At 39.8% G+C, this 27,477-nt stretch overlaps 1 protein-coding gene across 2 annotated transcripts in view; it reads left to right on the top strand.

The window, feature by feature from the left end:
• TTBK2 (tau tubulin kinase 2) overlaps positions 1–27,477 on the top strand; it is a 206,603-nt gene that overhangs the window by 85,459 nt on the left and 93,667 nt on the right. For both annotated transcript variants that reach the window (XM_090033330.1, XM_090033332.1), the window contains exons 6-7: positions 2,417–2,521; positions 25,643–25,708. In XM_090033330.1, the coding sequence (XP_089889456.1) occupies positions 2,417–2,521; positions 25,643–25,708 (171 nt within the window). The remainder of the gene's footprint in view (positions 1–2,416; positions 2,522–25,642; positions 25,709–27,477) is intronic.

Here is a 27,477-nt window from a genome sequence, read left to right on the forward strand (position 1 = left end):
CATGGTAATTACTGTGCCCCAGTATCATGTGTATCAGCATCCTTGTGCTGAAAAATGGTGGAGGGGCACTTTGAACTAAAGCTGTTTGACAAGCTTTAGTTCAAAACACCCTGCTGCCATTTTTTGGTGCGGGGACGCTGACATATGTGATGCTCTGGGCGCTTTAATTAGTGTAGCTCTTGGACCTGTGCTAATTACCCCCCAGCCCCCGCTTCCTGGAGCACGTTTGTAAATGCCCTATGTGATTCTTTCTGTTTACAAATATTTTTAAATACAGATATTTGAATTGCTCACCTTGAAAAGTATTTTCTGAAATGTTGCATAGAGAGAATCTTTCTGAAGTGAATTTTGGAATTCTGTTAATTTTTCTCCTAAGTGAGAGTATCTTCAACTACCTGTCTAGTTTTGATCTGGACATTTATCTTCACAGGTCTTAAATTTCCTGAAGAGTCACTTTTTTTTTTAACTGTTCATTCTTGATAAGTGAAGTAAATCCTAATGCGAAAATTTGAGTTCTTTAGTGCTTTAGACAATCCTTTTTTTTCCTACTCAGGAGAGGACTTGCAACCAATTAAACAGCCTTGCATCTAAAAAGAATTAGAGGGGGGTAGACCTTCTAATCGTTTTTAAACTCTGTAAAAACAAAACAAACACACAAAACCTGTGGCTTCACTTGGCAGCAGTCTGTCCTGTGATTAAAAAGCTTCCCTTTGCAAGTATTTAATTCTTCCCTAGATTCTTGGATCAGGGGTTGGGGTGACAACAGGTAATGATACCTTTGGAATTACTTTGAAAGGATGGTTTATTCTTTGTAGCTTTTTACAATAGTAGGCCATTTCCAAGTTTTGATGATAATTTTAAGATTCTGTAGCATTTGCCAGTGAATTGTGACAACTCAAGGAATTAATTTATAAGACCAAGTCAGTACTGCTTAACACCTTTCTTATAGTTATCTCTGGTACAGGTAAGTAGTCCACCTTTGTCACTGTTGTTGGTATTTTGTTTTGGAAAAGGGCTTTTCATACTTGCAAAAATTCAGTCTTGTTTGAAAGACCTCAGCTGTTTTGCTCGTAGGTGGAGGATACCCGGCCTAGACTTGAAAGCACCATGCTTACTGCTAATTTTAATCCAAATCTAGCACACATGATACTAGGATCATTAGCACAAGAAATCAACAATAGCTTTTTCACATAGTAGTACCAAATTTCCAATTTGCAGTCTTCTCAGAAGTAGGTTTTTTTTTTTTCTTGCTTCATCTCCTTGATATTTTCTCCTTTTTTTACTATCAATAATTTTTAAGAAGGGTTGCGCAACTGTAGCAGAAATTTTAAAGCACCAGGGCTTGCCACCCTGTGTTGACTTGTTGATGGTAGGCATTTTAGGTGGAAAAAGTTATCAAAGACAAAATTTAAGAATGGGCATTTGTAGAGGCAAATGATGAAGAAAATGAATTGCAATTTAAATTTTTGGAATGTATTGCCTCCACACATCCAGTCTTTCTCTCCATGCCAACTTGTCTGTGAAGTTATTCCCAGTGCAGACATCTTTCTCCCCACTCTCCCCACCCCTCCAGAAGACCCAGTGCAACCCACAGATCCAAGCAGCACAGCAGACAGTTTCTTCAGTAAATAAATTCATTGGTGCCAAGGCCAGCCAGCCAGCCAAAGGTTCTCTATCCCCTCCAAATGGGTTAAGCAATCCCTCTGCCCCAGTTCAGCCCACAATGCCCTGAGCACCCCCAAAGATATTCAACTGTTCCCTTTCCAGTCTCTTCACCCCTGCCAAAGCTTCTGCCTTTCTCAGTCCTCCAGACTTTTCTGGCTAGGAGCTGACAGGCTGCTCTCCCATTGTCATGTATATCTCCTCTGGACACCTCCTGGGAGTCTGGCCTCTCACCTTTGTTGATATGACATGCAAGACTGTGTTGATGCAAAAAGGTCATCTTGTTTCTTCTCGCAGGGAGACAGCCCTGGCACTTAATTCTTCACTCTCTATATATACAGATTAAAGAAGTAAATGGATTCACACAATATTATGAAAACAAGAATGCAGTTAATACAGAAATATCACAATAAAGCCTATAGTTTGTAATAACTGTATTGTTGGAAGAGATGTTAGACAAGCTTTAGCCTTCATCAGAGCTACATCATCACTCCAACACTATGTATGCCATCTCACTTTTATTACAAAGTAAGCATGTGCATGTGGGGAATTTACCATGGAGCAGCTAATGCTCTGTACATTCGCACCCTAGTTGACCTTCACTTAATGCTCCATTTTACTCTTGAGCATATGACCATACTCAAAGTGAATGGGGCATGAGTTAAAAATAAAATACAGAAGAAAGGACAGGATAGTGAAAAATGCCTTTCATTTGTTTCTATGTTAACACGTATACTTTTTGTTTATTTTCTAGTCGAACTTCGCCATGGGGCGTTTCCCAAGCACCTGTAGGAAGTGTTACATGCTGGATTTTGGCTTGGCACGACAATTTACAAATTCATGTGGGGATGTCAGACCAGTAAGAATTTTTTTTCCACAGTTACTGTAAATTATTAATAATTTCCTGTGAAAATATAGACAAATATTTCTGGAAAGGTTCCTGTGTAAGATTGAATGGATTAAAGATCTATATCCAGCTCTTTCGTTCTGGAGCAGAGATATATGACTTCATAGAAAAGAAAGATCAAATGACCTTAGAGTCATAAACAAGGGTGGGTTCTAACTTTGGCCTAAGATGCAGACTTATGTGACTGTGAGCAGTGCTTAAATGCTTTGTGCATTGATCAGTCTCTGACACAGTTTTCTATCTGGAAAAGCAGGACCTCAGTGACTACTAGATGTTATGCTACAGCGGAATGTTTCTTGGCAGATAAAGTATGGTCAGGTACAGACTTGTTTACCAATATAAGTGATCAGAAACAGGTCTATACCCATACCAGAACAGAAGTTAAGCACACAAACTGGTTGAAAAATGGCGGAATTCAGTCTAAGACTCCCGCCCCACCCCCACTCAAAGGGCGAATGTGTGTTTTGTTTGCTACTGATCTAAACTGCATTGCTTCCAGAAAACCACGTAGTTTGCGTCGATTCTGCCTCAAGCTTTTAGAATATCTATACCTAGCCTATAGGAGGAGGAGGATGGGGAGACAGTCGAACATTAAATTGAAAACCTGATGTTGTCTAGAAAAGAAAGAATTGGGCAGAATGATGGAATGAAATAAAATATAGGTAAATGTAGCTGTTGTATTGCTGAAAAGAACTACTGTTGTTTTAAAATGAGGGGAGAATTAACATATCATTTAGTCAGAGAGGATCTTTCAAACAAGTGACTGAATGAGCAGATCTCATTAGGTAGAGTAGAGCCTCTGTAATTTGCTGATGTTTGGGGGTTTGCATTTGGAATTCCTGACATTTGCGAAGGGACAAGTAAGTGAACATAAGCATCATAAAATATAGTCCAGTGGTTCCCAATCTGTGATACAGGTACCACCAGTGGTACGCAGACAACCTGTCAGTGGTATGCGTTAACAGATTTATTATAATTACTTCATATGTCAAAAATTTGCTGGTGGTACTTAAGGTTGAACTGAAAAAATTGCTGGTGGAACTTAAGGTTGCATCATTTTAAATTAGTGGCGTGCAATCTGTCAGAGTTTGAGAACTGCTGATATAATCTTTTGTTGTAACTAGTTTTTAGTGTAAAAGTTTATAGTAGTACTTAATATTGTACTTTTTAATAATGTCTAGCATCTATACGAGGCACTAACTGTGCAGGAACCTAATTCTACTGCGCGTTAGCATGTGGGGCAAAAACCATGCTAATGTGCTAATGCGCATTAGTTTTGGGCTACTGTGCAGTTAACATTGGTAAAAAGCCATGCACCAGTGCTACTGTGCAGTAGCACTAGTTACTGCACATTTATTTAGTATTTGATTATGCAAGTACTTAATATACAATAGTTACAGCGCTGTAATGAATGTGTAGTGAATGTAATGAAACCTGATTTATTAGGAGCCATCTCTAGAATGGTTTTAGTTCCACTGTGGCTGAGGGGGAGGACAAAATCACAATTTTTGTGTTCATAGACTTGTGAATTAACTAAATAAATTAGTGAGGTTCTGCTATACTCTGTACCTTCAGCCATAATGCTGGCATTTTAATGAAAATAAAAGGCAGGGGAGAGCAATAGAGTAGCTGCTGCCCTTCGAAAGGTGAGCTAAGCCTTTCGAAATAGTGTGTTTTTTATTAAATAATTCCAAACCCTTGTCTTTTTTTCTATATGTCTGGATATTTAGGATGTCTGAATTATCATTTTGTAAGGAAAAACTTTTTTTTTTTTTTTAAGTTCAATACTACAGGTCCACCAGTGATGGTATTTTCAGAAAAATTAACAGGAATATTAGATTTTGCATTGTGCAGTCTACTTGCTTTTGTTTTTTATTGCAGTGCCCTCCAGTGTAACTGAAATAATTTTCTATTTGGTATAGTCTATTTTCAGGCTTTTTGACAGATAATACATGTAATATAATAATAATATTGTATATAAACAAGGAATATGCACACTTCTTTCATTTGCACTGATCAGTATGACTTATTTTAAGTACTAAGCCATTATGATTATGAAGAATCATATTTATATTTGTATTAAACAATATGATTATGAATAAAATTAAATTGGATTTTCTTTTAAGGAAAATATTCTGTGTGATTATAGAGCAGCTATGCTCCATTATAATCATTCTTATTCTAATCTTTTTTAGAATTACTCTTAGGTTCACTAGACACAGACTGCTACTAAGGAGATTGCACCTTGTTTGCTCTTAATTTCTCATTCCTCTCGCAACATATTGTAATGGTGTTTTTCAAATTCCTGGACATCTACTATGCATCTATGTTTCAGATATTTTTATCTTCGTTAAGCTACTCCGAGCTGTTTTTGTTAGAATCACAAGCTGTCAGTGGTATTTTGATGCGTCTTTGTAGTGCTGGTATGACCTACAAATAGAATATGTTTCTTGTTTTTAGTTTGCTATAAAAATGCTTTTGGAATTCTAGTATATATCATTCTTACAACATGTCTGATTCAGTAAAATTGAGACTTGATCAAGAAGCACTCAGTGCCACCTATTTGACATCTGTGAAGTATTTGAAATTTTGTCTTGAAATTTGATATTTCAAATGGAAAGGAGGCAGCATAGATTTAATTTAAATTGCTTGATGTACTGCTGATTTGTGTCTGTAAGTTAGACTTGTAGAGTAGTGCTATGAGTACTGTGGTGTGATAAATTTCTAACGTGGTGCATAGCTGGACGTTAGTCATTTCAGAGATACTTTCTTAAATTGCCGTAAAGCAATACTAGCCTTTGCTATAAGTTTAGACCAGAGATTCTCAACTGGGGGTGTCTTAAAAAGATCCTTTCAAGGGTGTTGCATGGTGCTGCGCAGTGCTAGTACTGTTAGATGTACAAACATGATTCATAAGACAAACACAGAGATTTCAAATAAGAATTCATAGTATTAAAAACATTCTTACCTGCTGTGGTTTCTGAGTTCTTTGCAACAGAAGACTTGCTCTGTTTTTCTGTAGTCAAAAAATAAGTGAAAACCAAAGCTGGTGTTTTCTGAAGGCTCCCTTGAGGCTATCCAAGGGGGCCTTGAGTCTAAAAAAAGTTGAGAATCGCTGGTTTAGATGGTCTCATCCTCAAACAGAACATTTCTAGCTAATGAGCTGCTAGTGCAACAAAAGTTGTTTGGGGACACTTTTTTAGTCTTAACTAGTAGTTCTGCATGGGTCACGAGACTTCAGTTTTTTTGAGGCTCACTGTTAATAGACATACAAACTGGGGATTATAGACTGAATGTCTTTGAGCGTGTGCTCAATTTAAGGCCCCGGCCACAAGTTACGCTTAAGGTGTGATTAATCAATTAGTCATGTTTTAAGTTGTAAGCTTGCCACACATTAAAGCAATGAATGGCATCATAAAACAAGGAATAAGTCACAAAGTTATTCCACAAAAAGTGTGGAATAACTTTGTTGTTGGTTCCTATCATGCTATTAATTGAATGTGTGGCCAGGTGTACCCCTATGGCTGGGAGCCCACCAATTGATGGGGCTCCCAGTTGTGGGGGAACACCGTGTGCTCCCACAGGTAAGAGCCCTGTCAGCTGATGCAGTGCAGGGGGTGCCTAGGATCATGATTCTGTTATGTACATGCGGCATGGCAGTAAGTGCCATTGTGTGAATTGTGCATCAGTTCCTCTTGTGCTTTTACCTGCAGGGGTCTAAAGAACAACTATCTGCAAATAACAGATCCCTAATCGGTAATTGCACCAGTAGCTTCCAGCAGGCTTGTAGGTGCTGTAAATGGAATAGTATGCCATTGGTCTGAAGCTAGTTCTACACTCCTTTACCAGCTGGACAAAAAGTGAAATAGGGTTGATTCCAGGTCACAACTTAGCTTTGTGTTTTTTCAAATGATTCTTCCAGCTCCCATACTTGGGACCATCATTCTATTATAAAAAGGTCTTTCCATATACACAAATCTCTGTGGACACCAAATTCATGCAACAATGTCTTATGAGCCTAATGTTTCACCGAGTTGAAATTTTTGGTCAAGTCCACATATTCATCTTGGCTGTGTTCTCTGCATTTTTCCTTGTAGTTGCCGAATTGAAAATGTTGTATCATTAGTATTTCTTCCTAAAGAAAATCATAGTGTGATGCCCAAGATTAATATACTCAATATAATTCTTGCAAGAATTCTCCCAGCAGCTGAGTAGAGCAATACCATGATGCCTGTCATAGCAGTTTGCCAAGACTCAAAATGGGAGCATCCTTGAAATCTGGTGGCTTTGGGTCCTTTCACAAAAGTGGGAAAAATGCTATAAGTTGTCATTGGTGATCCCTCATGGTCAAGAATGATCACTTATGTGGGTCAGGTAAAGGGTTGTAAATGGGGCTATTGATGGCTTAAAGAGGCCAGTTCTGGAGCTGCAGACTCTCTGGCAAACTCCATAAGTGGTGGTGAAAGAGAAGGTCAGACCACAGATTTCTGAATCTTGTTTCCTTTCCTTCCATTTCTGTAATTTTTTTGTCTCTAGGACAAGACAATTTTCCTCAAAGTAAGTTGTACCTTCTCTCTCAAGGCATTGCCATGTAGCCCTGTCCCAGGCTAGGTTTTCCCATTATGTGGTATTGGTGCGCACACTTATTGTTCACCTTGAGTGCATTTTTTAAACATTTCCTCTGGCCCCCCGCATGTCTTGTCCTTGGCTGAGTTGGGTATATAGTAGTTGTTTTGATAAACATTCATCAGGCATGCACACACAGTGCAATGTCCACTGCAGCTGATGTTAAATAATGAATGCTTCCATACTGATGGTGTTAGCATCAGCAAGGACACTGGCATTTATGCAATGATCCTCCCACTTTATGCCAAGGACCTCTGATGATGGTATTCATAACTTTTTATGTGGTTCTGATGAGTCACCCAAGCTTCACAGCTGTAGAGAAGAGTTGGGATTACCACATCCTTATATAGTAGGAGCTTTGTTCAAGTTCCGATGTTGTGATAGTTGAACACATGATGATGCAGTCTTCCAAAGGCAGAGCTGGCACATAGGATCCTATACTGGATCTCCTCACCAATATTGGCCTTCTTTGAGCGATGGCTGCCAAGGTATGCAAAGTATTCAACATTCTCCAGTTCCTGTCCATCAGTGAGGATCTCTGCCAGAGGAGTTGATTGACCCAGAGCAGGCTGGTGAAGCACCTTTGTTGATGTTAAGGGTCAGTCCCAGGAACTGGTATGGTTGAGAGAAGCAGTTAAAGGCTGCTTATAGGTCCTCCTCCTTATGTGCAATGACAGCACAGTCATTGGCATACTGAAGTTCCATGATCAAGGTTGATGTCATTTTGGTTTTGACATGGAGGTGGGAAAGATTGAAAAGGTTTCCATCCATCCTGTACTTGATGCCAGTGCCATGTGGCAGATGGTCACGGATGAGCTTCTCAATGACTGCAAGAAAGATGGAAAGCAGAACTGGTGCGATCACACAGCCCTGCTTGACACCAGGCTGAATGGCTAAGTGCTCTGTAGTGGAGCCGCTACAGAGGATAGATTTGGTCATCTGGTCACAAAAGAGTTTTAGGATGGTAATAAATTTCCCTGGGCAGCCAAACTTTGATAAGATCTTCCATAAATCCTCACAGTTAACAGAATCAACTGTGTTGGCCAAATCAATAAAGACCATAGATAACTTCTGATAGTGTTCTCAGCACTTTCCCTGGATCTGCCTCTCCATAGACTGCTACCTTGATGGGGTGGAGAGGCTTACATGTATCAATGACTCTAAGAGCAATGCTGTTGAGGATCTTGTACTCCTGGTAGTCACCCATGGCAGTAAGGTCTAAGGGGAGGTATCAGACAAAGAGCAGTTCAACACAGCATAACATAAAGACCTCAGTGGTGGAGCAGGCATATGAAGAAGGCATACTTCTCAACAGCTGTGAAGGCAGATGAAGGCTACAGTGGAAGAGTAACCCCAGTAGTCTTGGATTTTCTTGCCACTGGACACAAGTTTCTCCTCCACTAAGATCCATGCAGTTGCTGATGCATAATAGCCTCCTCACATAAAACAAGTCAGACATAGACTTTTCCCTCTGGATCCAACATCTACCACAGTAAGCAATTGCCAATACCCATAACCTCTGTGAAGTCCTGCAGTGATGGATGAGTGATGACTGGAGACGGACCAAGTGATGCTGGGAGTCCCTAGTCATGAATCCACACACAAGTGGTGATCGTGTCTTGGTCACTTCACCCTTGGAATGGGACAGAAGGGTGATTTCAGCAGCTGCAGTTGTGACTGAGCAGTTCTTTTAAGGGGATGCCCTCTGCTCACCCTGCACAGGGAGGGGACTAGAGAAGGTGCCCCAAATGCAAGCTGTCCCACATTATCTTACCCGACTAGATAGGGTCTGGACAATTTGGATCCTCCTGGAAGTGGCTACTAGATGACCCGAACAGTGACAGACTTGAACATAGAACAGCTATTGTTGCCTGAGAACTCTCAGCAAGATCAGATGTGCAGATGAAAGCCATCTGGGTGGGGGAGTGGGAGGGGATGTTTATATGTTCTTCTGGAAAGGGGAATGTATGGCTATGCTATAAATTGTGTAGTCATCTGGTGCCTACTCTGTTGGAAAGTTTTGGCTTCAGAAGCATTTGGGCAGGTTGCCTTACCTAGTGACATCTGTCTGATGGCCCTTTTGATCTCTTCTGGTAATGGAACTGCAGCCAAGTTTTTCTATGGTTGGGCAGCAGGGCATGGCAGGAAGAACCTTGTTTGACATGCTGGGAATATTGTAGTGCCTACTGAGCAAGGATTTAATTCTTGCTAGTGAGCAGGCTGCCCTTATGAGCTGAATGATCTACTGCTTATTTACTAGATAATTGACATTTTGCTCCTGATTTTGGTCAGGCAGCTGCAGTAGGATGCTAAATGACATTTAATTAATGTGCAGAATAAATAACATTGATTTTTATTAAATAAAACAGATATAAATATTTTGGACACACAAACTTCTGTTATCAAACCCTGTTTCAAATTTGCAACTAAATGATGTATTGAATACTGGGATTAACTATTAGTAAGTGAATGTAAAAGATCATTTTTTATTGGTTTAGAAACATTTTCAAATATGCATTGGTGAAAGTGACTTGCAACTTAAATTCCTTCTTAAGTCTTTTGAACATGAAATGGTGACTTATGTGACTTAAGGTTTCTTTCACACTTCTAAAACTAGTAAATCTCATCCTATCTTGCCTTGTTTTTATTTTTGCTGCATTTTCATTAGTTGTGGATTCAGCTTATTTTATATTTAAGTGTTTAAAGATAATAAATCATCAATATTCCTTGAATTAATACAAAAAAATGTAATCCTTAATATGTCTTGCAGTTTATTTTTAATGCTAAAATCTTAATTAAAATGTAAATAAAAATTTAAAAATATTATTTAAATAAAAATCAGATTTGTTTTGGAAGAATTTTCTGCTTAATTTGTTTCCCCCTTCTCTTTATTTAGTTAAAAATCCTCAGCATCCATTTTTGCAGCTGTGTTTGCTTCTCTCTTCCAAACCAAGTTTTTGGAATTGATTCCCCCCTTCCATACTATTAATTTAATCACAGGGTTTTAATGGGGGTGTATAAGCTCCCTATGTGCAAATTTTACAGCCTATTTGTGTTTATTGCAGTCCATATTTTTTACTGGATACCATTCTCTTCTATATGCCTGAGCTGGTTGTAGAATTAAGTCAAAAGAAGTTGCAGCTTCAGTGATTAAATTAAATTACTTTCTGTAGTAAGCAGATGTAATTATAGGAAAATTACTTCCAGGATATTTTAGAAACCTTCCTTAGACAGAAAACCTGAGTACTCTGTTTAGTATCAATTGTTTTGGTGTGACTTGACCATAAGGTAATGCTGTAATTTTTTCCTACCTTTTTGTGGATTTTAGTTTCTTGATTCTGGATAGCTTCAGAAAATGATTTGCTCATTTTAAACGTGTACACAACATTGATTTGCATGAAGAACTCATAGTTAAATACTTTATATCATGGCTTACAATGAGATAAAACAAGGACAAAGGTTAATGTCACTATTTTTCCCCTTCCATTTTCTACTGTAGATAATGGGCATGGGATGAACAACAATAAATGCAGTTAGCTTGGTTGAGTCTGACTTGTAAGGTAGAAGGTGAATATATTTGTCAAGAAAATTATATTATTTCACAATCATATTATCCAGGGCTTGTTGTTTAGTTAATTAATTTTTGAGAAGGAAAATGGCAGAATAAATGGATGATTCAGCTCATCACCAGTTTAAAAAAAATCTTTGTTTCTTAATAGGAGACTTTATGCAGGACTCTTACAAATTGTACAAGCATACCATCAATCTTCATTTCTTGACTTTAGAACTTGTTTGTTATTGCTTTTGCCAGTATGAAGAAACAATACTACAGTGCACAATTTTAAAATACGGGAGCTTTTTTCAACAAAGTAATTTTCTGAAAACAGCAAGAGAAGTGTCAGTAGAACATTTCTGTAGCTTGACATTTAGAGGGCTTGCTGTGGTTTTCATTATGGTCATCGGATGTCCTAGGTAGATAATATATAATCTATTTACAGGACTGTTATGCAAGCTTTTTTTCACCCCATTTAGTTGATTTCCTTCCCTAGTGGGATTTGCCATTAGAAAACACAATATTTCACCTTTGGATTAGGATATCCCAAATGATCTCCATTCAATTTACAGCTGGTAGGAGCTGAAATTAATGATTTTGGAGGCTTCAAAAAAGCGACTCCAAGGAGGATATTTTGGTGAATAAGGAGTTTGACATTTGATAGTTACCTAAAACTGCTATGGTTGTAGGAATTAACTCCTTCTCCTCTGCCACATTTTCTTTCTCTTCAAATCTCTAGATCAGTGATTCTCAACTAGGGTGCCTTGATCTTTTTGTGGGTTCCATAGGCATCGTGAGCACTGTTAAGCAATGAGCATGCAAACAGGATTCACAAGGTAAACTCAGACATTTCAAATAGGAATCCATAGTGTTAAAGGCATTCTGACTTGTGGTCTTTCAGGGTTCTTTGGAATAGAAGAATCGCCCTTATTTTTCCATAGTTTAAAAAAAAAAAAAGGGGGGGAAAATCAAGAGCTGGCATTTTCCGGGGGGTGCCCTGAGTCTAACAAAGTTGAGAACAGCTGTTCTGTATTTTAGGACAGCTGAAAACAATTCTACGGCATCATCACAGCAGTTCCTCAGATGAAGAACTGATGCAGAATAAACTGTTGCTTATCAGACTACAGGACCAATGAATTAATTATATATTTATTTGTTCTCCTGGGTAAATGAGTTGTCCTCGCTCACTGATTTTTAGAAGCCCAGCCTCTTTGGATTCATTCTTGTCATCTCAGACTAAAAGTACGAAGTGTTATGTGACACTGGCTGTGGAGCTCCCCAGTAACTACAAATGGGACCATATTCCACAAACTCAGAACTTGCCATTTGTTTAAATATCAAATCTCTGAATGAACCTCAAAATTTGCCACTGCAGTTCACTTCTCCGTGTTCTGGCTTTTTCTGTGAATGACAGCTACACTGTAGGAAAATAATTTCAGGTAGCTTGTTCATACCTCTAGCTCATTCTCTCCAGATTTCATTTTTTTCTTCTGATTATCTAATTATTTCTCATAAAAAAAAAAATTAACTGAAATCTTACTTCTGTAACTTTCCTCCAGTTTTTTGTAAACTTTGCTGTTCTTTTCATTACCAAACTTACAAAAGTTTCCTTTAAGTTGGAGCCTGGGGGCCGCAAATTAATACTCACGTGCTGCCGGTTAGATAGGCCTGTGAACATCAAAACACTGTTATACATTATAAAGGTAAATGTGTGCAAAAAATTTTGTTTCTAAAGTTTGCTTTAGTTGAAGGTCTAATGTAATTTATTTTTAAATCATAAAAAGTGTACATTTCTTTGTGGTATTTATATCTGCAATAAATTAATGTATTTCTACAATTGTATATTTTGAGTTTCTCATTTGCTCTCTGCCCTCTTTCTTTGAGAGAACAGTTTCACCAGCTATACCTTTGAGCAACTTCAGATTGGCTTTTATGTATGTAGTTGGGATAGAGATTGAGTCAGGAATTCAGTATTGGAATAGTGCTTCTGTGCATGTGGAGGAGGATATTACGTTTTGTAATTGAGGTGGTAGATTAACCATATATTCCAGAATATTGGAGAGTTAGATAGGGTCTGGTTTAAATCACAGGCCCAGCTTGTGGCACAGTAGCAGCTTTAATCTTGGAGTTCACCCCAGTGTGCCCTGTTGTCACTGATGGGTGGAGCGGCCCCATTGGCTTTGCTGCTCGCTCCTGATGGTTGGGAGGCAAAAACTGCAGTTTTAAATATGCTGTGGTTTTTGCCTCCTGCTGCTTGCTGCTGACCAGATGGGAGGCAAAAACCATGGCATATTTAAAACTAGTTTTCACCTCCCAGCCACTAGAAGCAAGTGGCAAGTGGAAGGGCCTACAGGGCCCCTCTGCCAGTCAGTGGTGGGGGGTGGGGGTATATGGGAGGGAACTCCAAGGTTAAAGGAGCTGCTGCACCATGAGCTGTGCCTGCAATTGAAACTAGGCCCTAGTTATAGAATAAAATTCTAGGTGAAATTGGTTAAAGAAAGAAACATTAGAATAATAGTGTTGGAAACTGGGTAGAGAATGAAGGGGTGGTGGAGAGCATAGAATGTGCTCGGAAAGTAGATTATGAAATGATGTTGAAAGTGTTAAAAGGTGGCAAGTTAGAGGGAACGAGACAAGACAAAATGCTCTAAGGGAAAGACGAAACTGGAAATCGAACCGAATTGGAAGGGGTTACAGAATGAGAATTGCCAAATTCTGTTTTTCCTCCTGGAATTGAACTATGGAGGCTTCCTTCAACCTTTTATCTGGCAAATGCGTCCAAAGTTAGTAAAATTGGCAAACCTCTACAAATTCAAAATTTACCAGTTTTTACTTCGAGAATATTGGCACATGTTAGCTATTGTTCCTATCATCCTATTCCAGTCTTTTGTCTTGTCTTGGTGATGGCTAAAATGTTTAAATCAAGTAAGGCATCTTTGTCGTCTTAGGAAAGGAATCTAAATGCCTTTATCTTTTTTGATGTAAACCTTAATCCTTAGCATCTTTGAGTATATGTTTCTCATTTGTTAGTGGTATTGGGAAGGTATACTGTATTTTCTCTCACATGACAAGCACCTTTCCTCCCAAAATCAGTCTTAAGGCATCATGTCTTATGCAGGGAAACTGTTTTCTTTGCTAGAAAAGAAGCACGCAGGAATACACTGCGTGTCAAGATGGTTACCACTTATGTGTAGCTCAGTAAGCTGAAGGGGCAAAGTCCTGCATTAACGTATTTTAGCCATAGCTATTGGATGAGCATTGTAACTTGTCCCACAAGCAGTGAATGAACTGCTGATAGAATCTTGATGAGGCTTGTAATGTGGAAATTCCTGCTGCTTCATCCAGACTGTTGTCTGAAATGCCACACTTCCTGTACACTCTTTGTTCCCAGGAGGACTTACTGTCACGCAGTTGTCCACAACTGTGGAAAACTGTTTTTCTACATTCTGCTTTCCAAAAACAAGGTATGTCTTATTTGGGGGGCGTATTGTATAAAAAAAAAAAATACAGTAATTTTTGTTTTTCCCAAAGTGTCCAGTGGGTTTCAATATACTGTATTTTTGAGGGTATGAAACAGGACTTCAGAGAGTATAGAGCTCCCTGGGGAACTCCACTGGATATCTCCTCTTAACTAGACATCTAAGCCATTGATGACTACTCCTGGGGAGCAGTGATCTAAACAACTAGATATCCATCTTACAGCACTTTTGTCTAGCTTTCTAATGAATGTCCTGGGAGATGGTATTGAAAGCCTATCTGAAGTCAAGTTATATCATATCCATTGCTCTCCCCCATCCACAAAGCACATCACCATGTTGTAAATGGGTATCAGGTTGGTCAAACATGACTTGCTCTTAATAACTGCTCTTTAATAGCTGTTCCTCATCACCTTATTATTCTGTAGGTGCTTAGAAATAGATTACTTGTTGATGTAATCTCTCTTGATATCTTCAATTACTTGTTGATCCAATCTCTTAGGCTGACCAATTTGTATTCTCCTCCTTCCTTTTTTTTTTTTAAAGTAGGCATTATATTTATACCCTTTCCCAGTTTTCCAGGATGTCACTTTACCTTAATCAGTTCTCAGAGAGAATTATCAATGGTTTTGAAGTTACTGTTATGTCAGCTAATTCCTTGAATACTCTAGGATGCATCTTGTGCAGTCCTACTGACTTTAAAAACTTTCATTAAATAATCTCTAAACTAATTTACTCTTTCTAGGCTGTTTATGTTTTCCCCTCTCCTTGCTGCCAGCTGTGCTCATATTGGTATCTGACTTTATTAATAAAGACTGAATTAAAGAAGGCATTAGATACTATAGCTTCCTCTGTATCGTCCAGTATTAGATTGTCCTCTGCATTCAGAAGGGGACCTACATTTTTTTTCTGATCTTCTTCTGTTTACTTCTGAATACTTGCAGAAATTTTTTTAATTGTCTTCTACCTCCCTTACTAATCGCACCTCAGTGTATGCTTTGGCCTTCTTGATCTTCTCCCTGCTTGCCCATGTAGTACTCTAATATTCCACCCTAGTAATGTGGCCAAGTTACTACTTTTGTAAGAGTCCTTTTGAGCTTCAGCTCACTGAAGAGTTTGTGGTTAAGCAAAGCCATACTTTCTGTTCTTTCTTCACAGTGGGATAGCTTGGTCCTGCACAGTTGTCTGCTCCTGGGCCCTTATGCTTCACTGGAATTGATGAGAACAGAACCTAAGCCCCTGTCCCCTTCACCCTTGCATCCAGAGTCCTATAATCTGTTTTGATTTGGTCAGGGTCTCCTATGGTAATATCGTTAGTGTCCACAGGGATGAGCAGAAGAAGGGAAGGGAAAGTGTTATGTTTGTTTCAGGAGTGTACTTGATAACCTTATATTTGTTTGTAGTGTAGGTATACTGGGGACTGGGATCTGGAGAGCTGGAATCCTGCTGGTGATGGTGTGGAGGGCAGCACCAGTGCTGCGAGACTCTTGTCCCACTGTCACCACTGGAATCGGAGAGGTAGGAACCTATCTCTTCAGCTGTCAATCCCTGTGGACCTCCAGTTTCCTGGTACCAGTGGTAGGGATGGAGAGTGCTCAGAGAGAGCTTAAGTAGAGCGGCAGGACAAAACCTCACAGACATAATCTCTGCTTCCTCCCACATTTTCTTCTCATACTGGGAGGAGGGAGTGGAGTTGCAGCCCCAGGAGATGTGGGGTCAGGTAGCAGGAAGAAGGCTGCAAAGCAGCACTGACAGTCTTCACTCTCCCTGTCTTGTGGTGGAGCACGACAGTGCTGCAGGTTGTCGCACCCCACTGTTGAATGCCCTAGCTAGAGAGCCTGTGGCTGCAAGCAGCTGCAGTGATTTTGTAATGTTTCAGCTGGTGGTGATTGGTGGGAGGGCATGATAAGGTCTGTGTATGTGTTCAGCAGCTAAAACAGTCCTTTACACCCACCTGGGAACACTTCACATGATTATGTCTGTTTCAGCCTTTAAATTCAATTCTGTAGTCTCCTTCTAAGGCTGCATAGCCATGAACTGCCTGTTATTCAAGAGACTAGCCAATTACCCATCAAGAACTGTGGGGAGGGGAGGGTGTGGGCAGGGACAGAAGCCTGTGTCTGGCCCCCCCCTCCCCTTCAGGGCTGGGCCCACTCCCTCTTTCCTCCCCTCTGCTGCGGGGCTGGGCCTGCCTCACCCCTTCCCACAGCTGTTGCAGGACTGGGCTAGGCTGGGCCCAGTGCCCCACCCCTCACATGCTGCCATTCTGGGGCTGGGCCTGCCTCCCTACTGCTGTTGTGGGGATGGACCCAGTGCCACCCCCCAAACCCTGCCCATTGCTGTTTTGGGGCCAGACCCACTGCCCCACCCTCCCTACTGCCATTGTGGGACTGGGCCAACCCAGACCCAGCATGACCCCCCCCCCCCGCCTGCCCCCTCCCACCCTTCCTGCCACTGTTTGGGGGCCAGGTCTGCTTCCTCCCCTCCCCATCCACCCAGGGCCTGGACGGAGCACTGGCACCCAGCACCCTGTGCCATCACATCTAGGGAGCAGGGGGTGGGGGGCGAGGCCAGTACTCTGTCTGTTCCATTGCTGCTGCATCCCAGGAGCGTGCAGCAGTGGAGCACAGCTGGCTTTGCCCCCCTGGTCCTTCCTCTCTGTCCCTGCTGTCATGGTGGCATCTGGGCCTGCTCTTCCCCCATGCTGCAGCAGGCCTGTTCTCCCCCTCTGTTACAACACTGCAGGTCCAACACTGTTCTCCACCCTCCTCACACTGCCACCGCTGCCTCCTGTTCCTCCACGGAGCAGGGTGGGGGGGGCGAGGCTAGCTGTGCTGGCCCCAGTCTCCCCCGTCCCCTCTGTCCCTGCTGTCATGGTGGCTGTCCCCTGCCACCTGCATTCTGAACGCTCTTGGAGCACTGAGACAGCCAATCAGAGTGTGAATAAAGCATTACAGGCAGACTACAGCTTTTGTATTATGAACTAGCCAATTGCCCCTCAAGAATGACAGGGGGCTGGGATGGAGTGCCACCACCTAACGCCCCATGCTGCCACTGTTCTGCCTCTTGCAGGAAGAGGGGTGGGAGAGCCGAGACCATGTTTATAGCATGTTCTAGAATGGGTTTCTGTCTCTTCTATTGAAGCTGTTCTACTTTTGTATTAAAATATTCATTGGTCCTGATGTAGAGAACAAGAATGACTTAAGGCATGATTTTTTTCTTGTTCTGAGGACAGCATTAGGGAGGAGAATTATGGTTGTTTATTTGACTGTAACTGGGCACATCTACAAGTGCATTAATGTGCTTTAGTTAATTCACATTAAATCTAGTACCCACATTATGAGATACTAGGAAAATGCTCAGCAGCCTGTTTTAATGCACATTAACTTAACAGTACAGTTTTTAAAGTAATGCTTAATGCACGTTAGCCTATTTTCATGTGCATTAACTAAATAGCATAGTTTTTTAGTGATGCTTTAATGCACATGAAAATAGACTAATGCACATTAAAACATGTGTAGAGATGGTACTGAGACTTTCAAGACTACTTGGTGTTTGAAAACTTTTTATTTAAAGATAATTGTCATTTTGAATCGCTAGACTACCTCAAGAGCTTATTTAAATAAATCTTTTACTGTATACTCCAAATAGTTCGGTGGTACTTGAGTCTGTTATATTTCAGCCTGAGAATTTTATTAAACCGTCACAGGTTGGCAGAGCTAGAACACATTTTCTTGAACAAGTAGAAAATGTAGCTTGAGTTTTTTGGGGGAGGGAGTGATACTAAGTCTCAGCATTGAGAAGAATCACAAAAAAAGTCTCAATTAGAAATCTGTTTAAATCCAGAAGAAATAAAAATATCTAACAATGGACCTATGGTCATTTTAGTAGGTAAAACACATTCTTGACACTTGGTATAACAGAGAATAGGAGAATCCACTAATAACAGAATCCTGAGCTCTGAAACTTGTTAAAACTTTGAATATCTGCCACCAAGTGCTGTGAAAGCTGATATCTTACAAAAACACTTAGGAGAAGACCATTATGAACATAAATGTTTAGACCTGTTTAATCACCAGGGAAGCAATTATACATGTGTTCACTTATGAAACAGAATAAATGCTTTTTTCAGTGCTTTCAGAGGATTTGAGATTTGAAGCAAATGGGCTTTTATCTTCAGTTCTTTGTATTTGGGCAATTGTAGATACTGATATGGAAATACATTAAGAAAAGTGAATGCTAGAAATGCATGTACAAAGTACTGCACAGCTTCAGGGAAAAAAAAGCATTAAAAGCATAGCCTTTTAGTCACCTTTCAATAGCTTGTAGAGGGCTTTGTAATTTGTGTAAAATCACAAAATGTCCATGCATTCTTTTATTATTCCATTCTGACTTCACTTTCCTAAGACCCAGAAACTAATTTTAATTTTTTTCAAGAGAATCTAAGAATAAAAACATCTTTTATTACTCAGCCACAAAATATAACATAAGAGTGTTCTCTCTTTATTTCTTGAAGTTTTATATTTTTCTGTTTTAGTCAGGCATGATCTATCCTATCCCTTGAAAAGAGATATTGGGTATGAATGGCAGAAAAAAGCTGACAGTATTTAGAGTAGGGGCAGGGAATTATTTTGGGTCAAGGGCTACTTAACTAGTTTTGATGAGCTACATGGGTGGCCCTGCCCCTTGAAAGTTGCCCCACCCTCTTTTCACCATCTTGGGTTCAGAAGTCCCATCCCTAACTCCTGACCTTTGCCACTGAAAGGCCCTGCCCTTGCCCACTAGAAATATTCCGGGGGGGAGGGGAGAGATGGATTTGCCATCTTAGAACCAGAAAAAAACAAATCATATACTAGAAGTCAAACACCTACTATAACATACTTTTTGTAATAAAATTAAAATATTTTTGTCATGATTTGCGTTTGCATACTGTATATGGTGGTGATTGCATAATAAAAATAATATTAGTTATGGTATCACTTTTTGTTGTTGAATTTTTCATGTTTTTATACAAATCTGTGGATATTGTGCAAAGAATTTGCCATGTATGGAGGAAACCTGTGAATGGAAAACTGGCTGACATGCTTTTACCCATTCCTAATGTAAGCAGGAGGGAAGGGCTTGGGCAGGGCAAAGACCATGGGTATAGTAGAGCAACATTTTTGCATGCCTGATCTCTTATTAATGTAAGCTCAATTACAGTAAATGGACCCATCTTATATGTGCATCTTTCCAGAGATATTGCTCCTAACTTACATTTGAAAAATCTGTTACTAGTGATATAGAAACTTGAAAAATCCCAGCTCAATCTTCAGATCACTGTTTGAAAGTATTGTGCTGGCAGATGTCAACAAACCCTTTCTCCGTAAACTAGGCCAAACTAATATGAATTCATGGTAGTTTCACAAAATATATGCACACAGAATCTCTGTCAGGTTCCTTACTGTTTTGGGTAAGTGTGAGGCGGGTGTAATTAAAAAATACTTTTTGCTTGTCAAAGACTCCCCCTTCTCCTCAGATGAGTATCTGCCCAGAGTGTGTTCAGCAGCACTCGGATGTAGTAATGTAATTCTGGGGACTGAAGGGGAGGCAATATAGAAACTCTTACTTATGCAGAATCAACTGTTTCAGTGTTCTATACCCTTATCTTATTTATCCAGTGTGCATCTGTTGCCAATTCAACACTCTGGTCTTAATTGTTAAAGCCCTTAGTGAGTTAAAACCCAGCTATGGGAGAGCTCTCCTCTTCCATTATGACATAGTGAGAGCTCTGCTTCTTTGAGCAAATACACAGAATACTGTGAGCAACAAAATTTTCAAGAGTTGGAGATGACCAATTATCCTCAAAGGAATTTTACTGAAGGAGTTTACTGGACAACATAAGATTGAAAACTATCAGGATTAGGCTCAGAGAAAGCTGTTAGACTCACCTCTGCAAAAGACTTTCTGTAATAATAGGAAGCATGAAATCACAAAAGCAACAGCAGTGTATATAAAAAAGGAACAGAAATACAGTAAGTAAAGCTGCCCTATTCAGAGAGGTAAGGAAAGAGTCCCTTACTGAGTATACTGCCAAAGTCTTGAAAATATTATTGGTAATTTATTGAAAATTACACATCTGATGTCCTAGAAATATCTAAGAAAGTTTAAAGCTACAACATTCCAAATGAAAAAAGAAATTGGGCATTGATGAAGTCTTCTGAAAGCCTCTTTTTTAATGAAAAGGAACATGCATGTGAGGTGTCTTAAGGCTGTCAGCATTTCCACAGATGTATCTAAATGTATACATCCCCTTCTCTAATTACACATGCACTCCAGAGATTTAAACACCCCATAGATGCTATGGATTCAGATGATTCTCTTAATAGGTCTTGTAGGTCACCTTCTGTAATGTCTGAAGGTGGATGGATTTTAAGATTTTTACTCCCAACAGGGAAATTTAGTTTGTTTTAAAGAAAGCTTAGCTGCTGCGGAAGCAGATTTCTTAGATTTTGAACCTAGAAGATGATAAGAATATAAACCCTGTTCCTGAAAACTCAATCCTTTTTGGCTCATGTAAGCATTTTACAGTTCTGCTTATGTTTTAATTTGGCAATACCAGATTTAAAAAAAACCCAACTAGACATGTTGTAACATCTACACAACAGTCTATGTCCCTTACATAGAGAGATGTTGTTGGCAGATGAATTTATATCAGATGCATCCATTTTGGGGGTGCAGAATCAAATAAGCATCCCTGCTGGCTGTAGCCAGGAATTTTCTTTGGAATATTTAACAAAGTAGATGGTTTGAATGAGTTTTGACCTTGCCCAAAGGCTTACGTGAAGCTGTTCGTAAAGTATATCAAGAGCTCTGGCACAGCTGTTTCTGAACTTAAAAAATGCTCAGAGGCCAGTAAATTCCATTCTGAATAGGTCCAGCTAAAACTGACACCAAAATCATCAATAATTTTCTCAACAAAGTACCTTGCAGTGCAACTAAATTCTTGCCTCTTACCTTTAATGCAGGTATTATTAATAATCTTTGTCAATCAAAGGTATTATGTACTTTGTCCAAACTATAACTTATTTACACGTTTCAGTGTCTGATTTATCTCTCCCAGAGAATAGCTAAAGAAGATTTAGAATTTTTTTGCTGCCTACAAGGATTTCAACTGAATGTCAGGACAAAAATAAAGAGAAATAATAATACTTAGTCATTTGTTCTACTGGGAAATTTTGAGGAGGTAGAGTATATTGATCAGAAAAGTTTCCCTTCCCACTTACTAAGCTCTCTTTCTCAGGACAGTTCACTTCTGATGAGGCTTTAACTATAGAAGCTGTTTTAATAGTCAGTAAGCAAATGGCTTGGAATTAAATTCCATACCTATTGTGCTGGGATTTAAGGGAAGAAAAGCAACTGTTTGCTTTAACATTTTATAAGCAGTTGGCTTAGGGTTCAAAAATTGGTATGATAAAAAGGGAAAACATTTTTCTGGGTTTGAACTTGGATTTAACCAACAAATGGAATCCATAGACTGCAAAGAGGGTTACTTTTTAGAATTTATGCAAAGTAAAGCAAATAGTGAAGTATATGGGCTATGCTTAGTGATCTAAAGTAAAGCAAATAGTGAAGTATATGGGCTATGCTTAGTGATCTAGTAGAAATCAAGAATATTGCCTTAAGAAGAAGGTCTAAGATTTGTCCCTCCCTTCCAGTCCCTATAGTTATGTCAGTATCCTTATACAAAGAGAAGTATTTTTACTGGTTAAAAGCAAGTATGCTTATATGCTTATTTAGGTTTTGTCTAGAGACTCTAAAATCAGAAATGCATTGGAAGTTACCTACTGGATACCTGTGCTCTTGGGATTTACAGAATGCATACCTTTTAACACTGAAGATTCTGATGTATTGGCATTTTGTGGCTATGGTATCAATATCCTGCAGAAAAAGTGCTATTGCTGAAACTATCCTCATCCTTTGGAAATTTACCTCTATTATATAGCTGTCTTTAGAAACAGTCCAATTAAGAGATGGCCTTGTTATCCTTCCTTGGATGATGAGTTTCTAGCCCAATGGTCCTAATGATAAGGAAATCATAGATTTCATAGATCTATGAAATCTATGATTTCCTTATCATTAGGACCATTGGGCTAGAAACTTAAAAATAAAAGCTTAGATTATTTTGAAAGTTGGCAGTAATAAAATATGTGGAGAAACTGCCTAAACTTACATTATAGCATGGAAAGTGTGGCATGACATTCCATGATCCTTCTATTCAAGATAAAGTCCACGCCCAGTAAAATCAAGGTGGGGAGTCCTAAGTGGTATTACATAGAGAGCATACATAACTTACAGTTCCTTCCTTAGCAGTTATACAGTCCTGATAAAAAGAACCAAATCCAGATGCCCCCTAAATCTGGTAGCAAGGGCAGATAAGACCCAAGCAGCTACAGAAGCAGGCTGTGGTCTGCGCTTCAGTGCACTGTCCTGATTGAAATGAGCTATATATGCTAAATAGAACCCAGAACGACACCTTGGAGGAAACCTCTTGTATAATCATAATCAATAGTACTTTGCATGTACACAGTGCCTTAGTTCTAAATATCTGAAGGTTCTTTGAAGGGACTGATTCCAGAGTTTTTGAGCAGACAGGCTGCCCTTTTAAGTCAATAGGATTCAGTATCAGGAAAACAGGGCCAGGAAAACATTAACAAACACTAGCCAGACTCCACAACTTCTGTGAGATGGTTAAAATGTATTTGTTTCCACTGTGTAGACAGATAAACTGAGACACAGAAGTGAAGAGGTGTAACAAAAGTTATACAGAAGATGTGGCATATAGCAACTGTTGGAGCACACATTTTTCCCAGGGGTTTTATCCTTAGTCCATTACGCTGATTGGAGGTTTATTCTAAAACATATAGAATGTTTTATACTGTAAAGCTTAAACTAATTACAATTTTAACTAAATTCTCTTACAAAACTTGTTTGTGATCAAGTACAAAAAATATTTACTGTGGATTCGCTCTGAAAAATTCGCAGGTTTTCTAAGTGTTTCAGTTCCACTGGTGCAGTGCTGGAAGCTATTATTTAGATAGACCACTCTCTTCTTTTAACACTTTGTCATGTAATCCTGCTGAGACCAAGCCAATCTGATGCAGTGTTACAGACAGTGACAGTAGCTTCTGTCTCATTTATACCAGGGGGGCCTGTTGTTGCTTACATTGAGCTATTGTTTGTTCAAGTCATGCCAGTGATTTTAAGGAAATTTTGCTAGTTAGAGTAAGAATTTGTATAATGGTCATCTCCAAACAACAGTTAATTCATACAAAATATTATGAGATGTTTTGGAAAATCTAAGAATTGTCATGGGTCCTAGGGACCACAGAATTCAACCTTACTCCCTCTAAATTCATGTAAGATTTGGAGTTGAAAATTCAAGGGTGTTGCAATCATTTTTAGAAGACCTAAAAAGAAATTAGAGATGTTGTCTACAAGGTATGTTTTTGCCACAATTAACATGCTAATTGCAGCATAAATGAGATGGGTGCTACATACATACCCAATTTCTGGCACCATTAAGTGGCAAATGAGTCCTAAAAATGTTCCATAGATAGTGTAGAATAGTTTTATGGATGGTTTATAAGGCATCTTAATTTTAACGTGTGGCTGGGGTTTGATATTCAGCTGATTGTAAACCCTGGCCAAGACTGGGGAGGGGGAATTGAAGGTCTTCTCTTTAAGTCCTGTGTCAGAGGCCCCCCCTTTGGGGGCCTCTGATCACTGCACCCAGCAGCCTGGCCATTGCTGCTAGTTCTGCAGCTTTGATAATCATCTGTTTGTCAGGCTGAGGCTGAGGCTTGAGACCTGGGGCTTTCCAGCCAGGCTCAAAACCAGCTGATTGTCTGCCTGGACAATCCTGGGTAAACTGAACCTGAGACTCTGGATTTCGGGCTGACAATCAGCCAATTATTGGCCTGGTACCTAGACAAGCCCCAGTTCTTGAACTGGATCTGGGGCTGTCCAGGTCAGGGCTGGCAGTCAGCTGATTTGTCATCTTTTGGTCCCATGTGCTGGGCTGCAGCACCTGGTTTTCAACTTGTGGGTGCAGGGAGAGCCCAGAATCCAATCCTAGGCTCCTCTATGGTAAGCAGTAATGGTGCGATTGGGATCTGATTCCTGATGCCAAAATTGCATATTGTGCAATGTACATGTGGCACAGCAGGAGGTGTGATTGTTGGGATTGGATATAAAATCCCATCTCACCATGAAAGGGGCCGTAGGTTCTGGAAGAAAAGACAAAGATTTAACAGTCATCATATTCAAACAGGAATTATTTGCTGTACATATGGAAGTGGACAGATTAAATGTTTACACCAGTGTAAAAGAGTAGCAGACAGCTGATACAAACCTCTGAACCAGGATATCTTCACTTGCTCTGGTGGAGAATTACTCTTTGAAAAATCAGGGGTCGAATTCTACATTCTTACAATGATGGTAAGCACAATATCAAAGCAACTTCTTTCTCCAGGAGCTCATTCTTTTGCAGTTTTCTGATTAGCTAATTCTAATCATTGTAAGTTAATACACTGGTTCAGAATTTGTCTGTCTGTGCCCATCTCATGGTGGCTGTTTGTTCAAGGCTAAGGCCTGCTTCCTCCACACTTACCAGTAAGGTGCAGTAATAGTTACTTACTGTATGAGCTAGGTACATGTTGTTTATTCCTGCACCCTGTGTAATTTCATACTTGTATAGGAAACTGAAGTAAATTACACCAGACATTTGATGTAGTATATGTATATTCTTTTCTTTAGTATATTAACTTTTGTTCATATTATAGTCTACTCAGTATGTGATACTTAGCCCTTATACATGGTTTCTACTTCTCTGGGAATTTCTTAAATCAAATATGCACTTTTTTATCCAAAATATAATTTATGAAAAAATTGCTTATGTGTTTTAAAAAATGGCTTATCCCATGCTACTTTTTTTGGCACAAGATAGCTCAGACTTACTAGTATCTTTGAGCAGTTGGAAAGGACTAGTGTATTTATAATCCTTTTATACTTTAAAACGTCAAGCTTCCTGAGATTCAGAACCAAAACTTAATCGTCTTGTCAGTAGAGGAAAAAAATAGTGTATTTGACATTTATCTTAAGTTTCCTCTTTGGGGATTTGATGCTTCTGCAGAACAAAATCTGACCTATATAAAAGAACTGAAAGAGTAGGCCAAGTGCTGATTCGTGACGCATATACTTTCATGGGAACTCAAAGTGGTTATCATAATCTCTGGTAGTACCATTGAGTCCAGATGGCATTTACCTTGCACCTTCTTCTGAACTGTAATTAGCTTATACATGGTGGTTGTGTGATTGGGTAACTTATTTTCTACAGTTCTGAAAATCTCATATTTTTATTCTGTTTGTTTTTTAAAGCCACGAGCTGTTGCTGGTTTTCGAGGAACAGTACGCTATGCGTCAATCAATGCCCACAGAAACAGGGTGAGTATTTTCATTTATATTCTACTTTGTCCAGTTTTTAGTTAAAACAAAAACAAACAAACAAAAATGCTGCAAGAGGGAAAGATATTTTCCTTTTTTGTCTGTCTGTGTTTATATTACACTTTATGATAACAAGCATATATTGAATGCACCAGATGTGGGAAATATTTGGGAAAAGATAGGTCATTGACATTAGATAAGTGGTATGGTCTTATCTGATTGCAGAAGTAATAATATTTTAAATAGTTATCTTTATTGTTTTAATTGTATCACAGGATAGATTAAGAAAGGAGATGAAATTAAATGATACAAAAACTATTTTTACAATATATTTCATCTATCATTTTGTTCTCTGGGCTTAGAGAGATGTCTTTTTTAATTCCTTCAAATCTCACTTTGATTTGAAGTGCTTCAGTTTTGGAATGCATCAGTGTTAGGCAGACATATAGGCTCCTCCCATCCAAAATGCTTCAGAATGGTTACAGGTACATGCTATGACAGCCAGGGGGCTGGAGAGCAGAGATCCCAGCCTGCCTTTTGGGTCTGAGGGTTCCTGAGGAACCCTCAGGAGCCAGTGCAGAGGAAATAGCTCATTGGCTATGTGCTGTAACCAGCATGCATTGGGTGTCTGGTGCCACTTTACCATAGGAGGGCTTAACAGTTATGCCATTGCCCCAGGAGGCCAAGAATAGATGCCTACTGTCTCCTCGTCCTGCAGTTCCTGGCTGAGCACTACTGTGAGGTTCTGTCCCTCCTGTCCCGTTCAGAGACTTATGGCCCATCTGGGCATGCTGTATGTTTATCTTCTCACTCCTGTACCAGCTGGTTTACAAAGGCACAGTAACAAACCATAACCCAAACCCTGGAAAGGTGTCTTTTCAAGATGTGCCATCTGCTCTGCAGTGTTGATACCAACACTTCGGAGGATGAAGCCATACAGGACACCCAGGAAGATGTCTTCTGTGGAATCACTTGCAAACTGCAGTGGCACTTCTGGGCCATGTTGGTGAGCAGTGACTGGTGGAAGCGCACAGTTCTGAAGGCACAAGGTGATGACCAGCAGTGGTAGAACTTTCAGATGAGTCATGTCATCTTCAGAGATCTCTGCACAAAGCTGTCCACGTTGCCTTAGCAGCAAAGCATCAGCATTATGGTACCTTTCACCTTGGGGAAATGCATGGCCATCACTGTCTGGAACCTGGCAACCTGATAACCTCCAGTCTGTGGGCAACCGCTTTGCTGTAGGCAAATCCACAATAGGACTGACTGTGCAAGTGATGTCATGCCATCCAACACCTTCTGGATGGTACAATGGGAGAAGTGTCAATAGCCATCTTGTGGGTCAAGGGGCTGTCTACTGTCTCTGAATTTTTCAGGATGCTTTTTTCTATAGTCATGGCCCTATTATCCTGAGCCAAAGATGGGAGTGGGGAGTTTCTCCTTCATATATACTCTCCTGTTGCTGAAGGAGATGGTCCTCCCTGAAGGTATAGCCTCCTGAAGAGGGCAGGGGCTTCCTTTCTGCCTGAGGAACCAGCTGATAGACCATGGCAGGCAGTTATTTCAGCTGGAGGGCCACTGAACAAGTTTTGGTGAGCTGTCAAGGGCTGTATGGGTAGCCCCACCCCTGGTCACCATATTGGGATCAGAAGTCCCTCCTTCTAACCCCTGACCTTTGCTACCAGAAGTCCTCCCCTTGCCCTCCAGAAATACTCCTTTTGGGATGGGGGGTTGCCATCTTGGAACCCGAAAAAAGACAAATCATACAC

The sequence above is a fragment of the Crocodylus siamensis genome, chromosome 2 (assembly GCF_052110815.1).
Source record: "Crocodylus siamensis isolate JL-2025a chromosome 2, ASM5211081v1, whole genome shotgun sequence".
Classification (NCBI taxonomy): domain Eukaryota; kingdom Metazoa; phylum Chordata; order Crocodylia; family Crocodylidae; genus Crocodylus; species Crocodylus siamensis.